The 20,035-nt window shown below is 44.7% G+C and overlaps 1 protein-coding gene across 5 annotated transcripts in view; it reads right to left on the reverse strand.

Moving 5' to 3' along the window:
- The window catches only part of OMA1 (OMA1 zinc metallopeptidase), a 127,860-nt gene that overhangs the window by 87,658 nt on the left and 20,167 nt on the right, over positions 1-20,035 (reverse strand). For all 5 annotated transcript variants that reach the window (XR_012220120.1, XM_073544579.1, XM_073544576.1 and 2 more), the window contains 2 exons: positions 2,662-2,838; positions 1,065-1,172 (listed from right to left, as the gene is read on the reverse strand). Coding sequence is in view for 4 of the 5 variants with exons in the window: in XM_073544579.1 (XP_073400680.1) it covers positions 1,065-1,172; positions 2,662-2,838 (285 nt within the window). In the remaining variant the exon portion in view is untranslated. The remainder of the gene's footprint in view (positions 1-1,064; positions 1,173-2,661; positions 2,839-20,035) is intronic.

Below are 20,035 nucleotides of genomic sequence, written 5' to 3' on the forward strand. Positions count from 1 at the left end.
TTCTCGAAAATCGAGGCATGGGCGTAAACCACCATTTTTTTTTTTTTTTACAAAAAAGAACCCCGCCGCCACGGAAGAGACAGATGGCCGTATATGTCCTTTACGGAGGCTCTCAGAGATATACTCCTTCATAGCCGCCTGCTCAGGGCCGGAGAGATTGTACAGACGGGCTTTGGGCAATTTGGCACCGGGAACAAGATCCACGGCACAATCGAATGGGCGGTGTGGTGGTAGAACCTCAGCCTCCTTTTCGGAGAACACATCCTCAAAATCCTTCAGGTACTCCGGAATACGCCAAGGTACAAGGGTCAGAGGCTCTAAACTGGAAGCTTGAGCTATCACTAACACTGGTCAGCAGGCTGTGAGAGACTGAAATAGCCCAGCTGGCTCCAGAATGAGGCTGAGGAGATTAACCCCCGCATGACCAGTCCATAGTGAAGACAGCAGAAAATAAACTCCGGACTGGACCATGACAATATAGTTTTCTATTATTAGTGGCAGTATAATAGTCATATTATAGTTGAGAGAAGTATTATAGTAGTTATATTCTTGTACGTAGGAGCAGTATTATAGTAGTTATATTCTTGTACATAGGAGCAGTATTATAGTAGTTATATTCTTGTACATAGGAGCAGTATTATAGAAGTTATATTCTTGTACATAGGGAGCAGTATTATAGTAGTTATGTTTTTGTAAATAGGGGGCAGTATTATAGTAGTTATATTCTTGTACATAGGGAGCAGTATTATAGTAGTTATATTCTTGTACATAGGGGCAGTATTATCGTAGTTATATTCTTGTACATATGGGCAGTATTATAGTAGTTATATTCTTGTACATAGGGGCAGTATTATAGTAGTTATATTCTTGTACATAGGATAGGAGTAGTATTATAGGTGTTATATTCTTGTACATAGGGGCAGTATTATAGTAGTTATATTCTTGTACCTAGGGGACAGTATTATGTTGCTGTGCATACCGCCTAAGTAGAAGCCTCGAGTTTTACTTTGGTAGTTTAATATTACTCATTTAGATAATTGTAGAAGTGGCAATTATGCACTTACTGTATGTTCAAGAATGGCGTGTGCGAGCTCGTGACCCAAAATAAAGGAGAGCTGGTCGACGTCCGCCACTGCCTGCAGCATTCCTGTGAATACAAACACCTGACCGTTCTGGAAGACAAATCAGAAGCCGTCACAGCTCTGATTAATATGATGGAGACACATTATGTACAACATACAGCAGCATCGGTTACAAACTTTCCAGCCTCCTTTGATACATTTTGGGACTATTTAACGAATGCGGAATTCTAGATTGATGCTCTTTGGGGCATGACCTGCACAAGGAATCTGTGCCTGAGGATGTGGAACATCTCAGAAGTAGCCTGGCTGTGTAGAAAAACTAATTACACCCTTTTACCCCTCTGCTGATTCGAGAATTAAGATGCTATGAGTGATTCCTTCTTTGCTTCAGTGACCGCGGTCTTGGATCAAGGATGAAGACGTTAACCTCATCTAGCCTCATTTTTTTGGATAATGCAATAAAGTTTTAAAGGAAAAAGTTTATAATTTAATAAAAAATAAATGTGCTTGGCTTACAGGGGTTAGTCAGTGGGGAAAAGTTGCAAATGTAACTCCATTCTCCTATATGACAAACAAGAGGTGTGCAAAGATCCCAGGGTTCTCCTTCATCCTCCATTCAATGCTATGGGGAAAAAAGCTGCCATCAGTCACCAATAGTTCCGATACGCCTCAAAGAAGAGCAGCGCTGTCGGACGGGAATTTAACAAATCAGTATTGTTTTCATTTTATGACATGTTACAAAATATATGTTCCAGGTATATAAAGAGGGCTCAGCACCAGCCTATGACCAGAGCAAGCTGTGATTGCAGCCGTTTAACTATTAAAATGCCAATGACAATATCTCACAGTGGCATCCAAGTGGTGCGTACCCACTGGGGCATCTGCTCTGGCACTAAACGGGCCCTGGCATTGCGATCGCAGGTTGCTAATGTTTTGCAATGGCAGCAGCGGGCCTACTGGGGGTCCTGTCGCTGCCATGTTCGAACTCCGATGTAGAGCCATATACTGTAGATTTGCAGTATATAGTGCAAGAAATGAGACGACTGAGAATCCAAGTCCGTAGGAAAAAGTGATAAAAAAAAAGTTGAAAAAAAACAATAATAATTAAAATTAATTTAGATTTTAAAAATAAACAAATTTGATATTGTCGCAACTGTAAAAGTCCGGTTCATGAAAACACACATTTTTCTTGCACTAACATATGTTTATAAAAAACTATAACTGTTAATTATCGGCAAAATCGTAATGACCTGGTCAATCATATCGCCAGGTCATTTTTAAACTACAATAAACGCTGTAAAAATGAAACTGAAAAAAATTGTATAATTGACAGTTTCTGTAATTTCACACGACTTTCACAATTATTTCTTGTTTTTCAGTATAGTATAAAAGTATAAAGGTAAAGTGAATGGTGTCATTCACAACTACAAATCATCCTGCAAAAAATAAGACCTAACATGGCTATGCCGACACAAGAAGAAAACCTTATAGCTCCTGCAAAAAGGGAAGGAAAGAATAAGTGGACATGCTGGGATTTGTAGTTGTGTTGTGGGGGGTGGGAGGTGGGTCCATATCTCACCGGTAGCACATAGGCGTTGATGACCTCTGGCTTGTCCACTACGTGCACGGTCCACTGCATCTTCGACACCTCGGGCAGGTCGCGGTTGCAGGTGATAAGGTAGTCGACAATTTTCTGCACCAGCTGATAACGTCCGTCCTCTGCGGGGAGCAAGACATCCTTAAACTCCTCCATCAGCTGCAAGAAGGGAACACAAGAAAATCCGTCAAATCTGGGAGGCGACGACTCAGCACATTTTGTGCTTTAATCTCCCTTCTATTAGAAAAGTCCTAACAGCAGGGGGACGGGGGTGGGAGTCGCTGACGTCCATGAACCTGGGTAGACCCCCTGAAAGGCGATTCCATACAAGGCTGTCAAAATCGTTTTATCTTCCACAAGAAATTAAAAGGGAGGACGGCAGATTTGCTGCGCTTGGAGGAATCCGCTGTATTCTGTCGTAGCGACAGAAAAAAAGGAAATAATTGGTTTTATTGTTGGGTGCAGGAGATAATCCGCGGTATTCTGCTGAGAGACGGCACAATGAGGCGTCCGGCATGGCAGAACGCAGAACTCCTCTAAAAATGAACAATTATGGACCATTTTACACTAAAAGAAGGAAAAAAAGCACAACTTTCTCATCATCCTGAATGGCCTTGCTGTGTGTGTGGGATTCTCATTGTGTGAAAATTCGCCAAGCAGAAATTTGGGGGACACGCTTTGGTCTGCAAAGGTTACCCAAAAAATGGTGCCAGATGCCAGAATATGTCCAAATATGCAGAGAGATATTTCCCCGCTCCCATCTCTAATATATACTTACCTTGTAATGTCTTCACATCCTGTTCCGTCCAGATGTGTCCGGATCCCAGAATTCCAAGTGGCGGAAGCTCACCGACCGCCATATTGGGACACCCAAGTGATGGGTGTCTCAATATGGAAACAGCTGGTGGTACCAGCCTCTTGCGCGCTACCATCATCGGAACACTGTCGCACCACACACACTGTATATTCCATTCGCACCACACACACTGTATATGCCGTACGCACCACACACACTGTATACGCCGTACGCACCACACACACTGTATACGCCGTACGCACCACACACACTGTATATGCCGTACGCACCACACACACTGTATATGCCGTACGCACCACACACACTGTATATGCCGTACGCACCACACACACTGTATATGCCATACGCACCACACACACTGTATAAGCCGTACGCACCACACACACTGTATATGCCGTAGGCACCACACACACTGTATATGCCGTACGCACCACACACACTGTATATGCCGTACGCACCACACACACTGTATATGCCGTACGCACCACACACACTGTATAAGCCGTACGCACCACACACACTGTATATGCCGTACGCACCACACACACTATATATGCCGTACGCACCACACACACTGTATATTCCATTCGCACCACACACACTGTATATGCCGTACGCACCACACACACTGTATATGCCGTACGCACCACACACACTGTATATGCCATTCGCACCACACACACTGTATAAGCCGTACGCACCACACACACTGTATATTCCATTCGCACCACACACACTGTATAAGCCGTACGCACCACACACACTGTATATTCCATTCGCACCACACACACTGTATATGCCGTACGCACCACACACACTGTATATTCCATTCGCACCACACACACTGTATAAGCCGTACGCACCACACACACTGTATATGCCGTACGCACCACACACACTGTATATTCCATTCGCACCACACACACTGTATAAGCCGTACGCACCACACACACTGTATATGCCGTACGCACCACACACACTGTATATTCCATTCGCACCACACACACTGTATATGCCGTACGCACCACACACACTGTATATTCCATTCGCACCACACACACTGTATATTCCATTCGCACCACACACACTGTATATGCCGTACGCACCACACACACTGTATATTCCATTCGCACCACACACACTGTATAAGCCGTACGCACCACACACACTGTATATGCCGTACGCACCACACACACTGTATATTCCATTCGCACCACACACACTGTATAAGCCGTACGCACCACACACACTGTATATGCCGTACGCACCACACACACTGTATATTCCATTCGCACCACACACACTGTATATGCCGTACGCACCACACACACTGTATATGCCGTACGCACCACACACACTGTATATTCCATTCGCACCACACACACTGTATAAGCCGTACGCACCACACACACTGTATATGCCGTACGCACCACACACACTGTATATTCCATTCGCACCACACACACTGTATATGCCGTACGCACCACACACACTGTATATGCCGTACGCACCACACACACTGTATATTCCATTCGCACCACACACACTGTATAAGCCGTACGCACCACACACACTGTATAAGCCGTACGCACCACACACACTGTATACGCCGTACGCACCACACACACTGTATATGCCGTACGCACCACACACACTGTATATGCCGTACGCACCACACACACTGTATATTCCATTCGCACCACACACACTGTATAAGCCGTACGCACCACACACACTGTATATGCCGTACGCACCACACACACTGTATATGCCGTACGCACCACACACACTGTATATGCCATACGCACCACACACACTGTATAAGCCGTACGCACCACACACACTGTATAAGCCGTACGCACCACACACACTGTATATGCCGTACGCACCACACACACTGTATATTCCATTCGCACCACACACACACTGTATAAGCCGTATGCACCACACACACTGTATAAGCCGTACGCACCACACACACTGTATATGCCGTACGCACCACACACACTGTATATTCCATTCGCACCACACACACTGTATACGCCGTAGGCACCACACACAATGTATATGCCATACGCACCACACACACTGTATATGCCGTACGCACCACACACACTGTATATGCCGTACGCACCACACACACTGTATACGCCGTAGGCACCACACACACTGTATATGCCATACGCACCACACACACTGTATATTCCATTCGCACCACACACACTGTATACGCCGTAGGCACCACACACACTGTATATGCCATACGCACCACACACACACTGTATATGCCGTACGCACCACACACACTGTATATGCCATACGCACCACACACACTGTATATTCCATTCGCACCACACACACTGTATACGCCGTAGGCACCACACACACTGTATACGCCGTACGCACCACACACACTGTATACGCCGTAGGCACCACACACACTGTATACGCCGTACGCACCACACACACTGTATACGCCGTACGCACCACACACACTGTATATGCCGTACGCACCACACACACACTGTATATGCCGTACGCACCACACACACTGTATATGCCATACGCACCACACACACTGTATATGCCATACGCACCACACACACTGTATATGCCGTACGCACCACACACACTGTATATGCCGTAGGCACCACACACACACTGTATATGCCGTACGCACCACACACACTGTATATGCCGTAGGCACCACAGACACTGTATATGCCGTACGCAGCCTCTTGTGCGGAACCACCAGCGGAACACCGTCGCGAACACGCCACCACCGGGATCAGTCGAATGATTCACTGACTGCCGCCATCTTTGTACAGGAGGAGCGAATGAGCAGTTTTAATGTGACCGCCGATATCTGTCTGCACAAAGATGGCGGTGGTCTGATTTACTGCGCCTGCGCGAATTCCGCGCAGGTGCAGTGAATCATTCGGCTGATCCCAGTGGCAGATGCGCGATGTGTCTACAGGCAGAGTCAGCCGGTCACATTAAAGGGGTTTTCCCCACAAACAAAAGTTTATTTTAAAAATTGTCTGTGTCTGACCGTGTACGGAGCATACCACATCTTCTGGGCAGGGGAGGAAGCAAAAGACAATACTGACATCACAGCAGGGGATCACAGAGGATTCATTTTGTGAGGTAAAATATTTCACTGACTGTTTTTAAACAATATTTTACCTCACAAAATGTATCTTCTGCGATCTCCTGCTGTAATGTCAGTATTGTCTTTTGCTTCCTCCCCTGCCCAGGAGCTGTGGCATGTTCTGTACATGATCAGACACAGACAACGACGCATTTCGGCGGTAACTGCTGCCGCCTTCTTCACGGTCTCAAACTGCTTCTGGAATACTCCAACATTCTTAAGTAGAAAAAACATTTCTTAACCTCATAATCAAGAAGTAGTAACAGGTGTGGATAACATCCTTCAATGTTAACTCTATAGCTTCCGGAAACAAGTAGAGAGTAGAGAAAAAAAGCATCAGTGTGAACAGTACCTGCGCTAACAAAGTTATCTGACCAGGATAACGAAATAATTAAAAACACATTATTACAATAATACAACGGTGTTATATAATGAAAACATTATGACTGAGATATAATAGCACCACTTGGAAAAACATGATATCAGAAATTATTTATAATGTATTGCTAGATCCATTCTATTATTGAATCCATGCGGTAACCTTGTATCTAAAAGAAACATCCATTTGCTTTCTCTTGCAAGAATTTTTTTCTGATAATTCCCCCCTTTTTCTGGTTTTTTAACCTGTTCAATGCCTATAAAAGAAAAACCCTTGCCATCACCCCGATGTATTTGTGAAAAATGTCGGGAAACTACAGAGGCTGCTGCTGGTGGCAAATTAACTGCATCAGAAAGATGTTTTCTGATCCTTTTTTTTTTTAAAGTATTCATAGTGCAACCTACATACTGTTTGTTGCAAATTTCACAATTAATTAAATAGATAACATTGGCGATATTACAATTACAATATATGAAAGAATATCAAAAGTCTTATTATTGTGCATAGACATAAATGTTTTAGATTTTTTGGCATGCTTGCAACATTTGCACACATTAGCTCCACACCCATAGAAACCTTTGGTTTTTAACCAGTTGGTATCCTGTGAGTTAAGAGACAAGGGATCCCTGAAAAGGCTAGAAGATAAAAGTGAACTTGGGGGCACGTTTTGCAACAAACAAAATAGATTCACTATCTACCAGTGTTTTTAAGATTTTATCTTTCCCCAATGTCTTCTGGTTCGTTAGTAGTGTAAATGGTCATATGTAAGAAACAAAAACTGCAAACATCCATAGCGCCTTCTTTACATGTATCAGCAAAGGTACATTTCAGGAAAGAAGAGGGAAGAAGACAAGAAAAGAAGGAAAACACAGAGGAAATTATGAAGGGCACTTAAGGGTAATGATACTAAAAAAAAAAAAAAAAAAAAAAAAAAAAAAAAGGGGTGGGAGGGGAAGGGGGAGGGAAAGCGGACACCAGACCCCTGAGCCAGCCTCTAAGAAACCTCCTCGACTAGTTGAGATAGTCCGGAAGTTTCCTTGAACAAGATCCAAGGCTGCCATATCCGAATCAAGCGGTTGTTGTCTCCTTCCATTTCAGCCATCAGTTCCTCCATACAGAAGATGTCTGCGAGTTCCGACACCCATTCCGCCATAGTTGGCGGTGTTGCTGTGCGCCAGTGGCGTGGAATTACCATGCGTGCCGCAGTGATACAGAACCGGAGAAGGCTCCGTTTCTGAGTGCATAATGGACCCGGAAGGATCGAGAGAATGGCAATTTGCGGGGAGGGAGGAATACAATCTACAGAAATTCTGTGATATGCTAAAAACACCCTCTTCCAGAAGGGTTATATAGCGGGGCACTGCCACCACACATGGAATAGTGTGCCTCTCTCAGTTCCACACCGCCAACAGGTGTCGTCTATTGACGGAAAAATAGATTTTAGTCTAACGAGGGACAGATACCATCTAGTCAGTATCTTAAAATTTTTCCCTTGTGCGCCCCCAGCCGGGGACATTTTGTGTGTAAAAAGGTAAGCTTTGTCAAGGTCCTCAGCAGAGAATTTATATCCCATCTCCTCTTCCCATGCCCGGATGTAACTCGGGGACGCCTCCGAGTCCCCATTGTGGAATTCTTTATATAAAAGAGAAATCAGATGAGAGGGAGGGTCTTGCTGCTGTAAAAAATTTTCCAGTCGTGTCATGGGGGGACGAGAAGTGCGATCAACTATGTGTCTCCGGATAAACGACCTCAGCTGATTGTATTCCATCCAGGATAGCTCCCCAGTGGGAGACTGTTCCCTTAGGGTTTCCAAAGACGGAATATCCCCTCCCACCAGTACCTGTCCTAGACGTAAGTCAGTACTAATATGCCAACCCAAAAATTGGTCTCTGAAACGACCAGGAGGAAAATCCGGGTTACCAAAAATTGGTGTCAACGGATTCAAGGCGCTAATCAACGTCTTTTTAATTTTTATACGATTCCAGAGTCGCAAAGTCTCCCTCGCCAGAAAGCCCGTGGATCACTCAGAGTCGTTTGCAACAGAGTCAAAGCATCGAATCCATGGAAGGTGTCGCAGTGGGATGTTAAAGGAAGTCTGTTCCAGCTGAACCCATTGTTTAGAAGATGGCCAAATTGCCAGTCGAATAGACGTGCAAGTATGGAGGCCCTATGGTAGAGTTCCATGTCAGGGAGGCCCGCCCCCCTCTGGACTTCAGGGCAATCAGGGTAGTATACTTTAAACGGGGCTTAGAAGTCCGCCAAATAAAACGAGTCAGTGCAGATCTAATGGTTTGGAAGAATGCCTTCTGTGGCACAATCGGTACCGCTTGAAACAGATATAAAAACCTGGGGAGAACATCCATCTTAAAGGAGTTCATCCTACCAAACCACGAGATGTTCTTTCGTCCGTACTCTCTCAAACGTTTTAGGGTCGACTCTAGAAGGGGCAAGTAATTGAGTTTATAAAGGTCAGTCATGTCAGTGGGAATTTGAACTCCTAGATATTGGATAGCTCCAAATTTCCAACGAAAGGGAAAATTCCCCATTGTTCTCACTAATTCTGCCTGCTCCAGGGATATATTAAGGGCTTCGGTTTTCTGAAAATTAATTTTAAAATTACTGACTGCACCGTATTTTTGAAACTCCGCCATTGACGATGGGAGGGTAATGTGTGGCTGAGATACGTACAGCAGGAGGTCATCTGCGTAAAGAGAGACCTTATAGTGAACGCAGTATACACACAGGCCGTGTACACTGGGATTCCCCCTAATTGCTACCGCCAAGTGTTCCATAACTACCGTGTATAGTAGGGGCGACAGAGGGCATCCCTGTCGCGTGCCGTTCCCTATAGCTATAGAGTCTAATAATGCACTGTTGACCCTAACCCTCGCCGAAGGACCGGAATATAGAGCCGCAATTCTGTGTAGGAAATGGCTCCCCAGGCCTATCTGTCGCAAGGCCGAGAACATGAAGCCCCAGTGCACACGGTCAAAGGCCTTTTCCGCGTCAATCGACAGCAAAGCCATCGGTTTGTGTTTTGATTTAGCATGTGCAGTCAAAATGAGTGTTTTGCCTATCCCGTCTCTCTCCCTCGTACAAACCCCACTTGGTCCGAATGCACAACTAAAGGTAGAAGGGGAGCCAATCGGTTAGCTAAAATTTTTGCATAAAGTTTTACATCAACATTAATGAGAGATATTGGGCGATAATTAGTCACTACCGTGGGGTCCTTCCCTGGTTTCGGTATTACCGTAATAAAAGCCTCTAAGGTTTGTGGAATAAACGGGGAGTCGCCCGTGATGGAGTTAAAGACCTGTGTCATAATAGGATTAAGTTGCTCTCGAAACATCTTGTAAAAATAAGCGGAGAAGCCGTCCGGTCCCGGGCTTTTACCAGCCAGAGTGTCCCGAATGACATCGTCAATCTCTTCAGCTGTAAAATCAGTTTCCAATGGTGTCGTTAAGTCTGTAGTCAATGTCGGGAGGGCAGTATCATGTATATAAGATTCTATTTGTGGTTGGGTGTCCAGGGGCGATTGAGGGGGGCCATCTCCGTTAATATTGTACAATGTATGATAATAACGTCGCATTATGTGGAGAATTTCGGTGGGATTCGACATCGTCTGACCACGGTGTTTCTGTAGGGATGGGATGTATGTGGTCTGACAGCGTGGGTAAAGAAATCTGGCTAACATGCGTCCACATTTATTAGCTTGGCCATATACTAAACTTTTAAAGCGATTTCTATGATGACGGGACTTCTCGTTCAAAAGGGACTTCAAATCGTCTCTACATTTGATCAGGTCAGCCTGTGTCTATGCCCCCAAACCCTTCTTGTGTTTCGTCTCCAGGGTTAGCATTATTTCCGTGAGGTTAATAATTTCCCTCTTTTTCATTTGTTTCAGACGGGAGCCATGTTTAAGGACGCATTTAAGGGTTTCCCATTTGACAGGTATAGCAGTGTCGTCGTGTGCGTGATCTTGTAAAAATGCCGCTATGGTAGTTTTAATGTCAGCTACGCATGTAGGGTCTTTTAGAAGATTATCGTTCAGTCTCCACGTCCACTGGCGCGTTCCTGAGTCAGGAGGACTGATGTCCAAAAAGACTGGAGCGTGATCCGACCATAGAAAATTTCCAATGGACGGTTTCGGGTCCCAAGCCAACATGCAGTGACTAAGGAGAAAGAAATCTATTCTGCCATATGAGTTATGTGGCGCGGAGAAGAACGTATAATCTTTCATGTTGGGGTTAAGAAGCCTCCAAACATCAGTGAGACGTAGGTCGTGAAGATCTCTTTTCAAAGAGGACAACTGACGAAGAAAGAGGTAAGACTTTGCCGCCGTGGAGTCCATTGTTGGGTTAAGAGTCAAGTTAAAGTCCCCCCCCCCCCCCAAGTATGACAACCCCTTCAGCGAAATCAGCCACCGTCTTCAAGAAAGACCTAACAGCTTGAATTTGGTCCTGGCTGGGGGCGTACCATCCCGCTATAGTATATGTTGTTGAAAAAAATCTGGATTTTCAGGATCACGCACCTGCCCTCAGTGTCAATCAGCGTGTCCAGTATGGTTTGTTGGAGGGATTTATGGAGTGATATAGACACACCTCGGGATCGTGAGTCCGGGTTGGCGCTATGGAACCAGGTCGAGTAGTAGCGATTGGTTATATTAGGGACATGTCCAGTTTTAAAATGAGTCTCCTGTAGTATCAATACATTTACTCTTTTTTTGTGCATACCATATAGGATATGTGAACGCTTCTGCAGTATGTTAAAGCCCCTAACATTTAAGGAGCCCAATGTAATCTTTTGTGTGGCAATCTTACCAGGCATTGTATTTGTAGTACGGAGTCAGGAAAGATAGGCCTCGTTCAAAAGGGTAGATCTGCCCCGGAGTCCAGTGCCCGCTGTGGATAGGGGAGAAAAAACTAGTAGCGTGGGGGTAGAATAAACACAAAGAATATACAAAGGATTAGAGAAAAAGCGAGAAGTTAAAATAAATTAACAATGCAAGTGTGAATAGACACACACCCACAGGCAACATGGAACCAAGTGGAGGTAAATATTAGTTGCTGTGCGCCCCAATGGCAAAACAGCACCTCCAGGGCGGGGGTAAGTGTACGACAAGAAGAGAGATCTCCTCCGGTCTCCAACCTCGTAATGATATAACATTCGCATACCCCTAAATCAGGAAATCCAACAGATAAAGATCATATATAACCTTATCTATTAAACTCATGTGCTGTTAACAGATCACATATCGTATATAACTTCAGTACCATCAAGACTGACATTGTTAAAGATATCACAACCTTTAAATCCGAAGCAATATAATTTTTCAGGAATAGAGCACAACAGGATGGTGAGCTATCGAGGCTCCTGAAAGTGACTAGTATGGAAACACAATTATCCAAGAGTATATGGGAGGGGAGGCAAGGAAGGAAGAGAAAAGGAGATCGAATGAAGTAAATACTGATATGAACCTCAGTTCTGCCATGCTAGTATAAGTGATCCCCAATCCCCGTCCCCCTCCCACCCAGACGAGAACCCACCCCAAATAAAAAAACTGATCGATCAATCATTCTCTCATTCTCCTGGATGTACAAGCCCATGTCCATTGAGCCGTCTTCCGGGTCGACGCTGCCGTTGAGGAGCCTGTCCCCTGCGAGGGTCGTCCATTCTGTAAAAGGATGGCCAGTCAGGAATGTCCACCTCCGATATATCCAAGGCGGCCGAAAAAGCCGGGATTCCACTAGGATGGCTCAAGCGATGTACTCTGCCTCTCTTCTGAACCCGGAGGCAAAACGGAAATCCCCAGGTATAGAGAAGGTTGTGCTGCCGCAATTCATCCAAGAGGGGACGAAGAGCTCTGCGCCTCTGCAAAGTCCATCTGGACAGATCTGGTAGAAGCTGTATGCGGGTGTCCAAGTGTTTAATGGGTCCTGCTCTCCTGGCTGCCCCCATGACCGCATCTTTAAGTTGGTATTTATGGACCCGGCATATCACATCTCTCGGTGGGTCCTGTTAACTTGGACGCGGGCCCAGAGCCCTATGGGCACGATCTAGTTCCAGTGGAGTATCTTGGGGCCTGTCTAATATCGAGTTGAAGATGCCTCTCAAAGCGGTATTTAACTCCTGGGGAGGTATGGATTCGGGCAATCCCCGTATCCTTATATTATTCCTGCGTCCCCTGTTTTCAGAATCATCTAGCATCTCTGCTAGGGTCTGTAACTGTCTGGCCTGAACGGTCACGATGGCTTCTTGAGCCTCCGCTCTTTCGTTCAGGGAAGCCAGAAGCTGATCCTGAGATTCAACTTTCTCTCCGCATTGTTGGATGTCATCCTTAAGTATGGAAAGCTCAGCTTTATAGGAAGATTCCAGGCGAACAATGTATTGCTCCATATCTTGTTTCGTCGGGATATCTTTTATTTTGTTATATAGTAAAGTGAAATCGGCTCCCAGGGGTGCTGCAGATTGTCCTGCACTGAGAGGGGTCGAAGGTCCGCACTGTGATGTTAGGGACGTGACTAAGTGATGGGTAGGTGGAGGAGATATAACAGACGGCAGGCCAGCCTGATGGGTAGGTATCGTGGTATGATTTAACTGCCCCCTTATTGTGGGGTCTGCTTCCTCCTGCAATATACCGCCACTGATGGTGATATTGCCGTCAGGGGGGTGCTGATACCTCCCTGGGAACATGGCATGGAGAGCTTCAGGGGAGCCTCCCCTAGGCCCACATCAGCGCGAGGCTGTACTGGCCTGTCTGCGGGGTCTCCTTTTTGGAAGCGGGCCTCCAGGGGCTCAGTGGTCTTGTTATGGGGAGAGTGTCCCGTTATCTGTGGAGCCTCTGAGGTCGTCCCGTTAGATCTCGGAGGGGTCCCTCCGCCGTCCTCCCTCCTCTCAGGCTGCTCCCCCACCTCCTGTACCATGCGCCCCGCTGACGGCGGAGCCCACTGTCCCTTACGCGCCGCATCCATCATGGCGCCTGCGGCCTTCTTCTTCCCCGATCCCGTGAAATAGCAGGAGATGTTATGGGGAACCTTTTCGGGTTCCGCGGGCCCGGTGGATGCATTCCCTCTGCTTCTTCTGGTGGACATCGGGGTATATGACATCTGGGTAGGTCTCTGAGCAGGTTGGTTACCGATGCGGGAGCTCTCCAGAACACGTTCTCACTCCTCGCCGGCCATGTCACGCCCCCAAGTAGTGCTATTATATCTCAGTCATAATGTTTTCATTATATAACACCGTTGTATTAATGTAATAATGTGTTTTTAATTATTTCTTTATCCTGGTCAGATAACTTTGTTAGCGCAGGTACTGTTCACACTGATGCTTTTTTTCTCTACTTGTTTCCGGAAGCTATAGAGTTAACATTGAAGGATGTTATCCACAACTGTTACTACTTCTTGATTATGAGGTTAAGAAATGTTTTTTCTACTTAAGAATGTTGGAGTATTCCAGAAGCAGTCTGAGCCCGTGAAGAAGGCGGCAGTTGTTACCGCCGAAACGCGTCGTCTGTTCAGCATCAGGTCTGCATCTCGTTACTGAACTCTGGATTTTTAAATTATCTGCAATAAAAATTCTTGGATTTTAGTATACCACCTGAAGTTTCTGCTTGCTGGACTTTTCTGCCTTGAGATATATATATTTATTTATTAACATTTATACAAGCTCCTATAATCCAATACAGATTTGCATATTCACTACCACTATATGGGCAATTTTCCAAAATGATAAAATATTCTATTTATTTCATATGTTTTGTTTTTTACAAAAATGGTAAAATCGCTGCTTTAGGGTAAGTTCACACTGGGTGCTTATGCTGCTTTTTTTTTTCTGTAGCAAAACCTGATTTCTTGGCAGGAAAGAAGCTGCGGCAAAAACGCAGGTTTAGGTGCGTTTTTTGTGTCTCTTTGTCCATGCTAATGTCCATGACTTTTCTGCAGAAAAAACGCTGCAAATAACACCTGTGTGTGTGCATGAGATTTCTGAAATCTCATAGGCTTTGCAGGTACTGTAAAAAGCAGCTGAACATTAGCATAAAAATACGCAGCAAAAACGCCCAGTGTGAGCAATACCCTTAAGGTCACATTGACACAAAAAATACAATGAAAAGACATCAGAAAGTCATATTGACCTCAAAATGGTAAAGATAAAAACTACAGCTCGCACCAAAAGTAGCAAGCCCTGGAGCAACACTATAGACCAAAAAATTAAAAAAAAAAGCTAAAGCACATGAAAGATAAGGAGGAAAAATCGAAGGAGAAGAGGGGCCTGCATGACCGTGGAGTCGGTTCTGGATACACTAAACCAAGGCTTCTCAAACGTTCTATTGGGGCCTCACCAAGCATACCCTCAAATAAAATCAGTAAGTACCCATTGCTACCAGTACAGGAAACATAAGACTGGTCACCCCGCTTTCCCGGACTGGTGAAACAAGAAACATTTCTCCCTGAATCTTCCCCATCACCTCTGAGTAATATTGTAGAGAAGTGGAAGGACTCAAAGCAACTCAGCCACGAAGAGGAGACCCCGTAATGTTACAGAGAAGGGGCCGAGTGCTGAGGGACACAGGAAAGAAAAGTCACAACCATTACCCATATCTTCAGAGTCCAGACACCTTCTGGTATTAATATCAGCACAAACACTGAGCTCCCGCCGGGAGCTTCCTGGGTGAGCAGTTACATGCAGCCATACATCACCAAGCACAACGCCGAGCGTCGGATGGAGTGGTGTAAAGCGGTCACAACTGGACTCTTGAGGAGACGTGTTCTGTGCAGTGACGGATCACACTTCTCTATCTGCGTCTGATGGACGAGTCCGAGTTTGGTGAAAGCCACAAGAACGTAACCCGCTGACGGCACAGTGCCACTGTCCAGTTCGATGGATAATGCTATGGGCTCTTTATCGGGGGTCAGCCTCAGGAAAACAAAAAACAGTGCTCATATCCTGTCTTTCCCAGACTGTGCATGTCAGATCTTCTCAGTAATGTGAGGACATTTCCTCTGCGCCCCCCCCCCCCCCATAACTGCAAAGTCCCAGCACAGAGGACTGTGGGACAGTGCGGCGAGATCTGCAGGTGTCCAGCTTTCTAGAACACACCTTCTGCACCACAGACGTGAATTATATCCTTAGGACCACTCATTCTTTGCACTCTCCAGTATGAGTGGATTTTGAGATTTTGATGCAATCACTCATGACGATATTACACAAGAAATCTTCAGAGTCTTTATTATCGTATTACCATCCTGCTGCTTTTTACTAGATTGGCCTTGAAAAATGTTTTTTTTTTCCTTTTCCTTATTCTGAAGTCGTTCTTTCAAAATTCATTAGCTTTTCATCAAGGGGAATTGTTCACAGCTGGTACTTAACTGTGCAAATAACACATCCGATCTATGTTGCTTAAGTAGACGGCAGCGTCATTCATAAGAAAAATGTGAGAGTGGAAGCTGCAACGGATGAGGATTCCCTGTGCATGCAACTTACAATCCCTGCTACTATGGATGCACCATGGTCACTGCATAGAAGGGAACTCATCTACTCCTAATATATAGACGGATAGATCCTGCATCAGCCTCCACTAGGAACTTCATAACAGTGAAACCAGGCTTAATTATGTCCCAGATCATCCATGAATATTTTAGAGTTTCTATATGAAAATTAAAAGAAAAGGTGTAGTCTCATATCATCTACTCATGGCATACAGTGATTCGGAATTCCAACCACATTTCCACTGACAGTGGCACGCCGCGGGTCCTCGTACATGCCACACATGTGAGAAATAGAAATAAACATTTAATATACATGCCTGATTTATCCTGTACTGATCCTGAGTTACCTCCTGTATTATACTCCAGAGCTGCACTCACTATTCTGCTGGTGCAGTCACTGTGTACATACATTACATTACTGATCCTGAGTTACATCCTGTATTATACTCCACAGTTGCACTCACTATTCTGCTGGTGGAGTCACTGTGTACATACATTACATTACTGATCCTGTACTGATTCTGAGTTACATCCTGTGTTATACTCCACAGTTGCACTCACTATTCTGCTGATGGAGTCACTGTGTACATACTTTACATTACTGATCCTGAGTTCCATCCTGTATTATACTCCAGAGCCGCACTCACTATTCTGCTGGTGCAGTCACTGTGTACATACATTACATTACTGATCCTGAGTTACCTCCTGTATTATACTCCAGAGCTGCACTCACTATTCTGCTGGTGCAGTCACTGTGTACATACACTACATTACTGATCCTGTACTGATTCTGAGTTACATCCTGTGTTATACTCCACAGTTGCACTCACTATTCTGCTGATGGAGTCACTGTGTACATACTTTACATTACTGATCCTGAGTTCCATCCTGTATTATACTCCAGAGCTGCACTCACTATTCTGCTGGTGCAGTCACTGTGTACATACATTAAATTACTGATCCTGAGTTCCATCCTGTATTATACTCCAGAGCTGCACTCACTATTCTGCTGGTGCAGTCACTGTGTACATACATTACATTACTGATCCTGAGTTACATCCTGTATTATAATCCAGAGCTGCACTCACTATTCTGCTGGTGTAGTCACTGTGTACATACATTACATTACTGATCCTGAGTTACATCCTATATTATACTCCAGAGCTGCACTCACTATTCTGCTGGTGCAGTCACTGTGTACATACATTACATTACTGATCCTGAGTTCCTTCCTGTATTATAATCCAGAGCTGCACTCACTATTCTGCTGGTGCAGTCACTGTGTACATACAATACATTACTGATCCTGAGTTCCATCCTGTATGATACTCCAGAGCTGCCCTCACTATTCTGCTGGTGCAGTCACTGTGTACATACAATACATTACTGATCCTGAGTTCCATCCTGTATGATACTCCAGAGCTGCCCTCACTATTCTGCTGGTGCAGTCACTGTGTACATATATTACTGATCCTGTACTGATCCTGAGTTCCATCCTGTATGATACTCCAGAGCTGCACTCACTATTCTGCTGGTGCAGTCACTGTGTACATACATTACATTACTGATCCTGAGTTACATCCTATATTATACTCCAGAGCTGCACTCACTATTCTGCTGGTGCAGTCACTGTGTACATACATTACATTACTGATCCGGAGTTCCTTCCTGTATTATAATCCAGAGCTGCACTCACTATTCTGCTGGTGCAGTCACTGTGTACATATATTACTGATCCTGTACTGATCCTGAGTTCCATCCTGTATGATACTCCAGAGCTGCACTCACTATTCTGCTGGTGCAGTCACTGTGTCCATACATTACATTACTGATCCTGTACTGATCCTGAGTTCCATCCTGTATTATATTCCAGAGCTGCATTCACTATTCTGCTGGTGCAGTCACTGTGTACATACATTACATTACTGATACTGAGTTACATCCTGTATGATACTCCAGAGCTGCACTCACTATTCTGCTGGTGCAGTCACTGTGTACATACAATACATTACTGATCCTGAGTTCAATCCTGTATTATACTCCAGATGTGCTCTCACTATTCTGCTGGTGCAGTCACTGTGTACATACATTACTGATCCTGAGTTCAATCCTGTATTATACTCCAGAGCTGCACTCACTATTCTGCTGGTGCAGTCACTGTGTACATATATTACTGATCCTGTACTGATCCTGAGTTCCATCCTGTATGATACTCCAGAGCTGCACTCACTATTCTGCTGGTGCAGTCACTGTGTACATACATTACATTACTGATCCTGAGTTACATCCTATATTATACTCCAGAGCTGCACTCACTATTCTGCTGGTGCAGTCACTGTGTACATACATTACATTACTGATCCTGAGTTCCTTCCTGTATTATAATCCAGAGCTGCACTCACTATTCTGCTGGTGCAGTCACTGTGTACATATATTACTGATCCTGTACTGATCCTGAGTTCCATCCTGTATGATACTCCAGAGCTGCACTCACTATTCTGCTGGTGCAGTCACTGTGTCCATACATTACATTACTGATCCTGTACTGATCCTGAGTTCCATCCTGTATTATATTCCAGAGCTGCACTCACTATTCTGCTGGTGCAGTCACTGTGTACATACATTACTGATCCTGAGTTACATCCTGTATGATACTCCAGAGCTGCACTCACTATTCTGCTGGTGCAGTCACTGTGTACATACATTACATTACTGATCCTGAGTTACATCCTGTATGATACTCCAGAGCTGCCCTCACTATTCTGCTGGTGCAGTCACTGTGTACATACTTTACATTACTGATCCTGAGTTACATCCTGTATTATACTCCAGAGCTGCACTCGCTATTCTGCTGGTACAGACACTGTGTACAGACATTACTGATCCTGAGTTACATCCTGTATTATACTCCAGAGCTGCACTCACTATTCTGCTGGTGCAGTCACTGTGTACATACATTACATTACTGATCCTGAGTTACATCCTGTATAATACTCCAGAGCTGCACTCACTATTCTGCTGGTGCAGTCACTGTGTACATACATTACATTACTGATCCTGAGTTACATCCTGTATGATACTCCAGAGCTGCACTCACTATTCTGCTGGTGCAGTCACTGTGTACATACATTACATTACTGATCCTGAGTTACATCCTGTATCTCTTTTATTATAAAAATATCAAAAACACAATACATAATACATAAGACAGACAAAAACAACATTCCAGAACTAAAAAACAAGACAAAACCATACAGAAACATACAACGCCTGTGCAAAACTTGCAATGTCCTTTGTGGTCCTCAAGCTTTCCAGCTTGGAAGGCCCCCAACAGGAACTCTCCAACAACACTATACAATTTAAAAAATAAAAATAAAAAACCCCAGATATAATCCATTCATCCTCATGCATACCCGTTCACACCCCATTCACGTTTCCCACCCATACCTATATACAAATAACTAAAGAAATACTTCTGGCCCATAGTGCCTCAAAACTAGCTTTAGCCATTAACTTGGCAAAAA

This window comes from Dendrobates tinctorius, unplaced genomic scaffold (assembly GCF_039654945.1).
Source record: "Dendrobates tinctorius isolate UK_male_01 unplaced genomic scaffold, ASM3965494v1 ptg000138l, whole genome shotgun sequence".
NCBI lineage: Eukaryota > Metazoa > Chordata > Amphibia > Anura > Dendrobatidae > Dendrobates > Dendrobates tinctorius.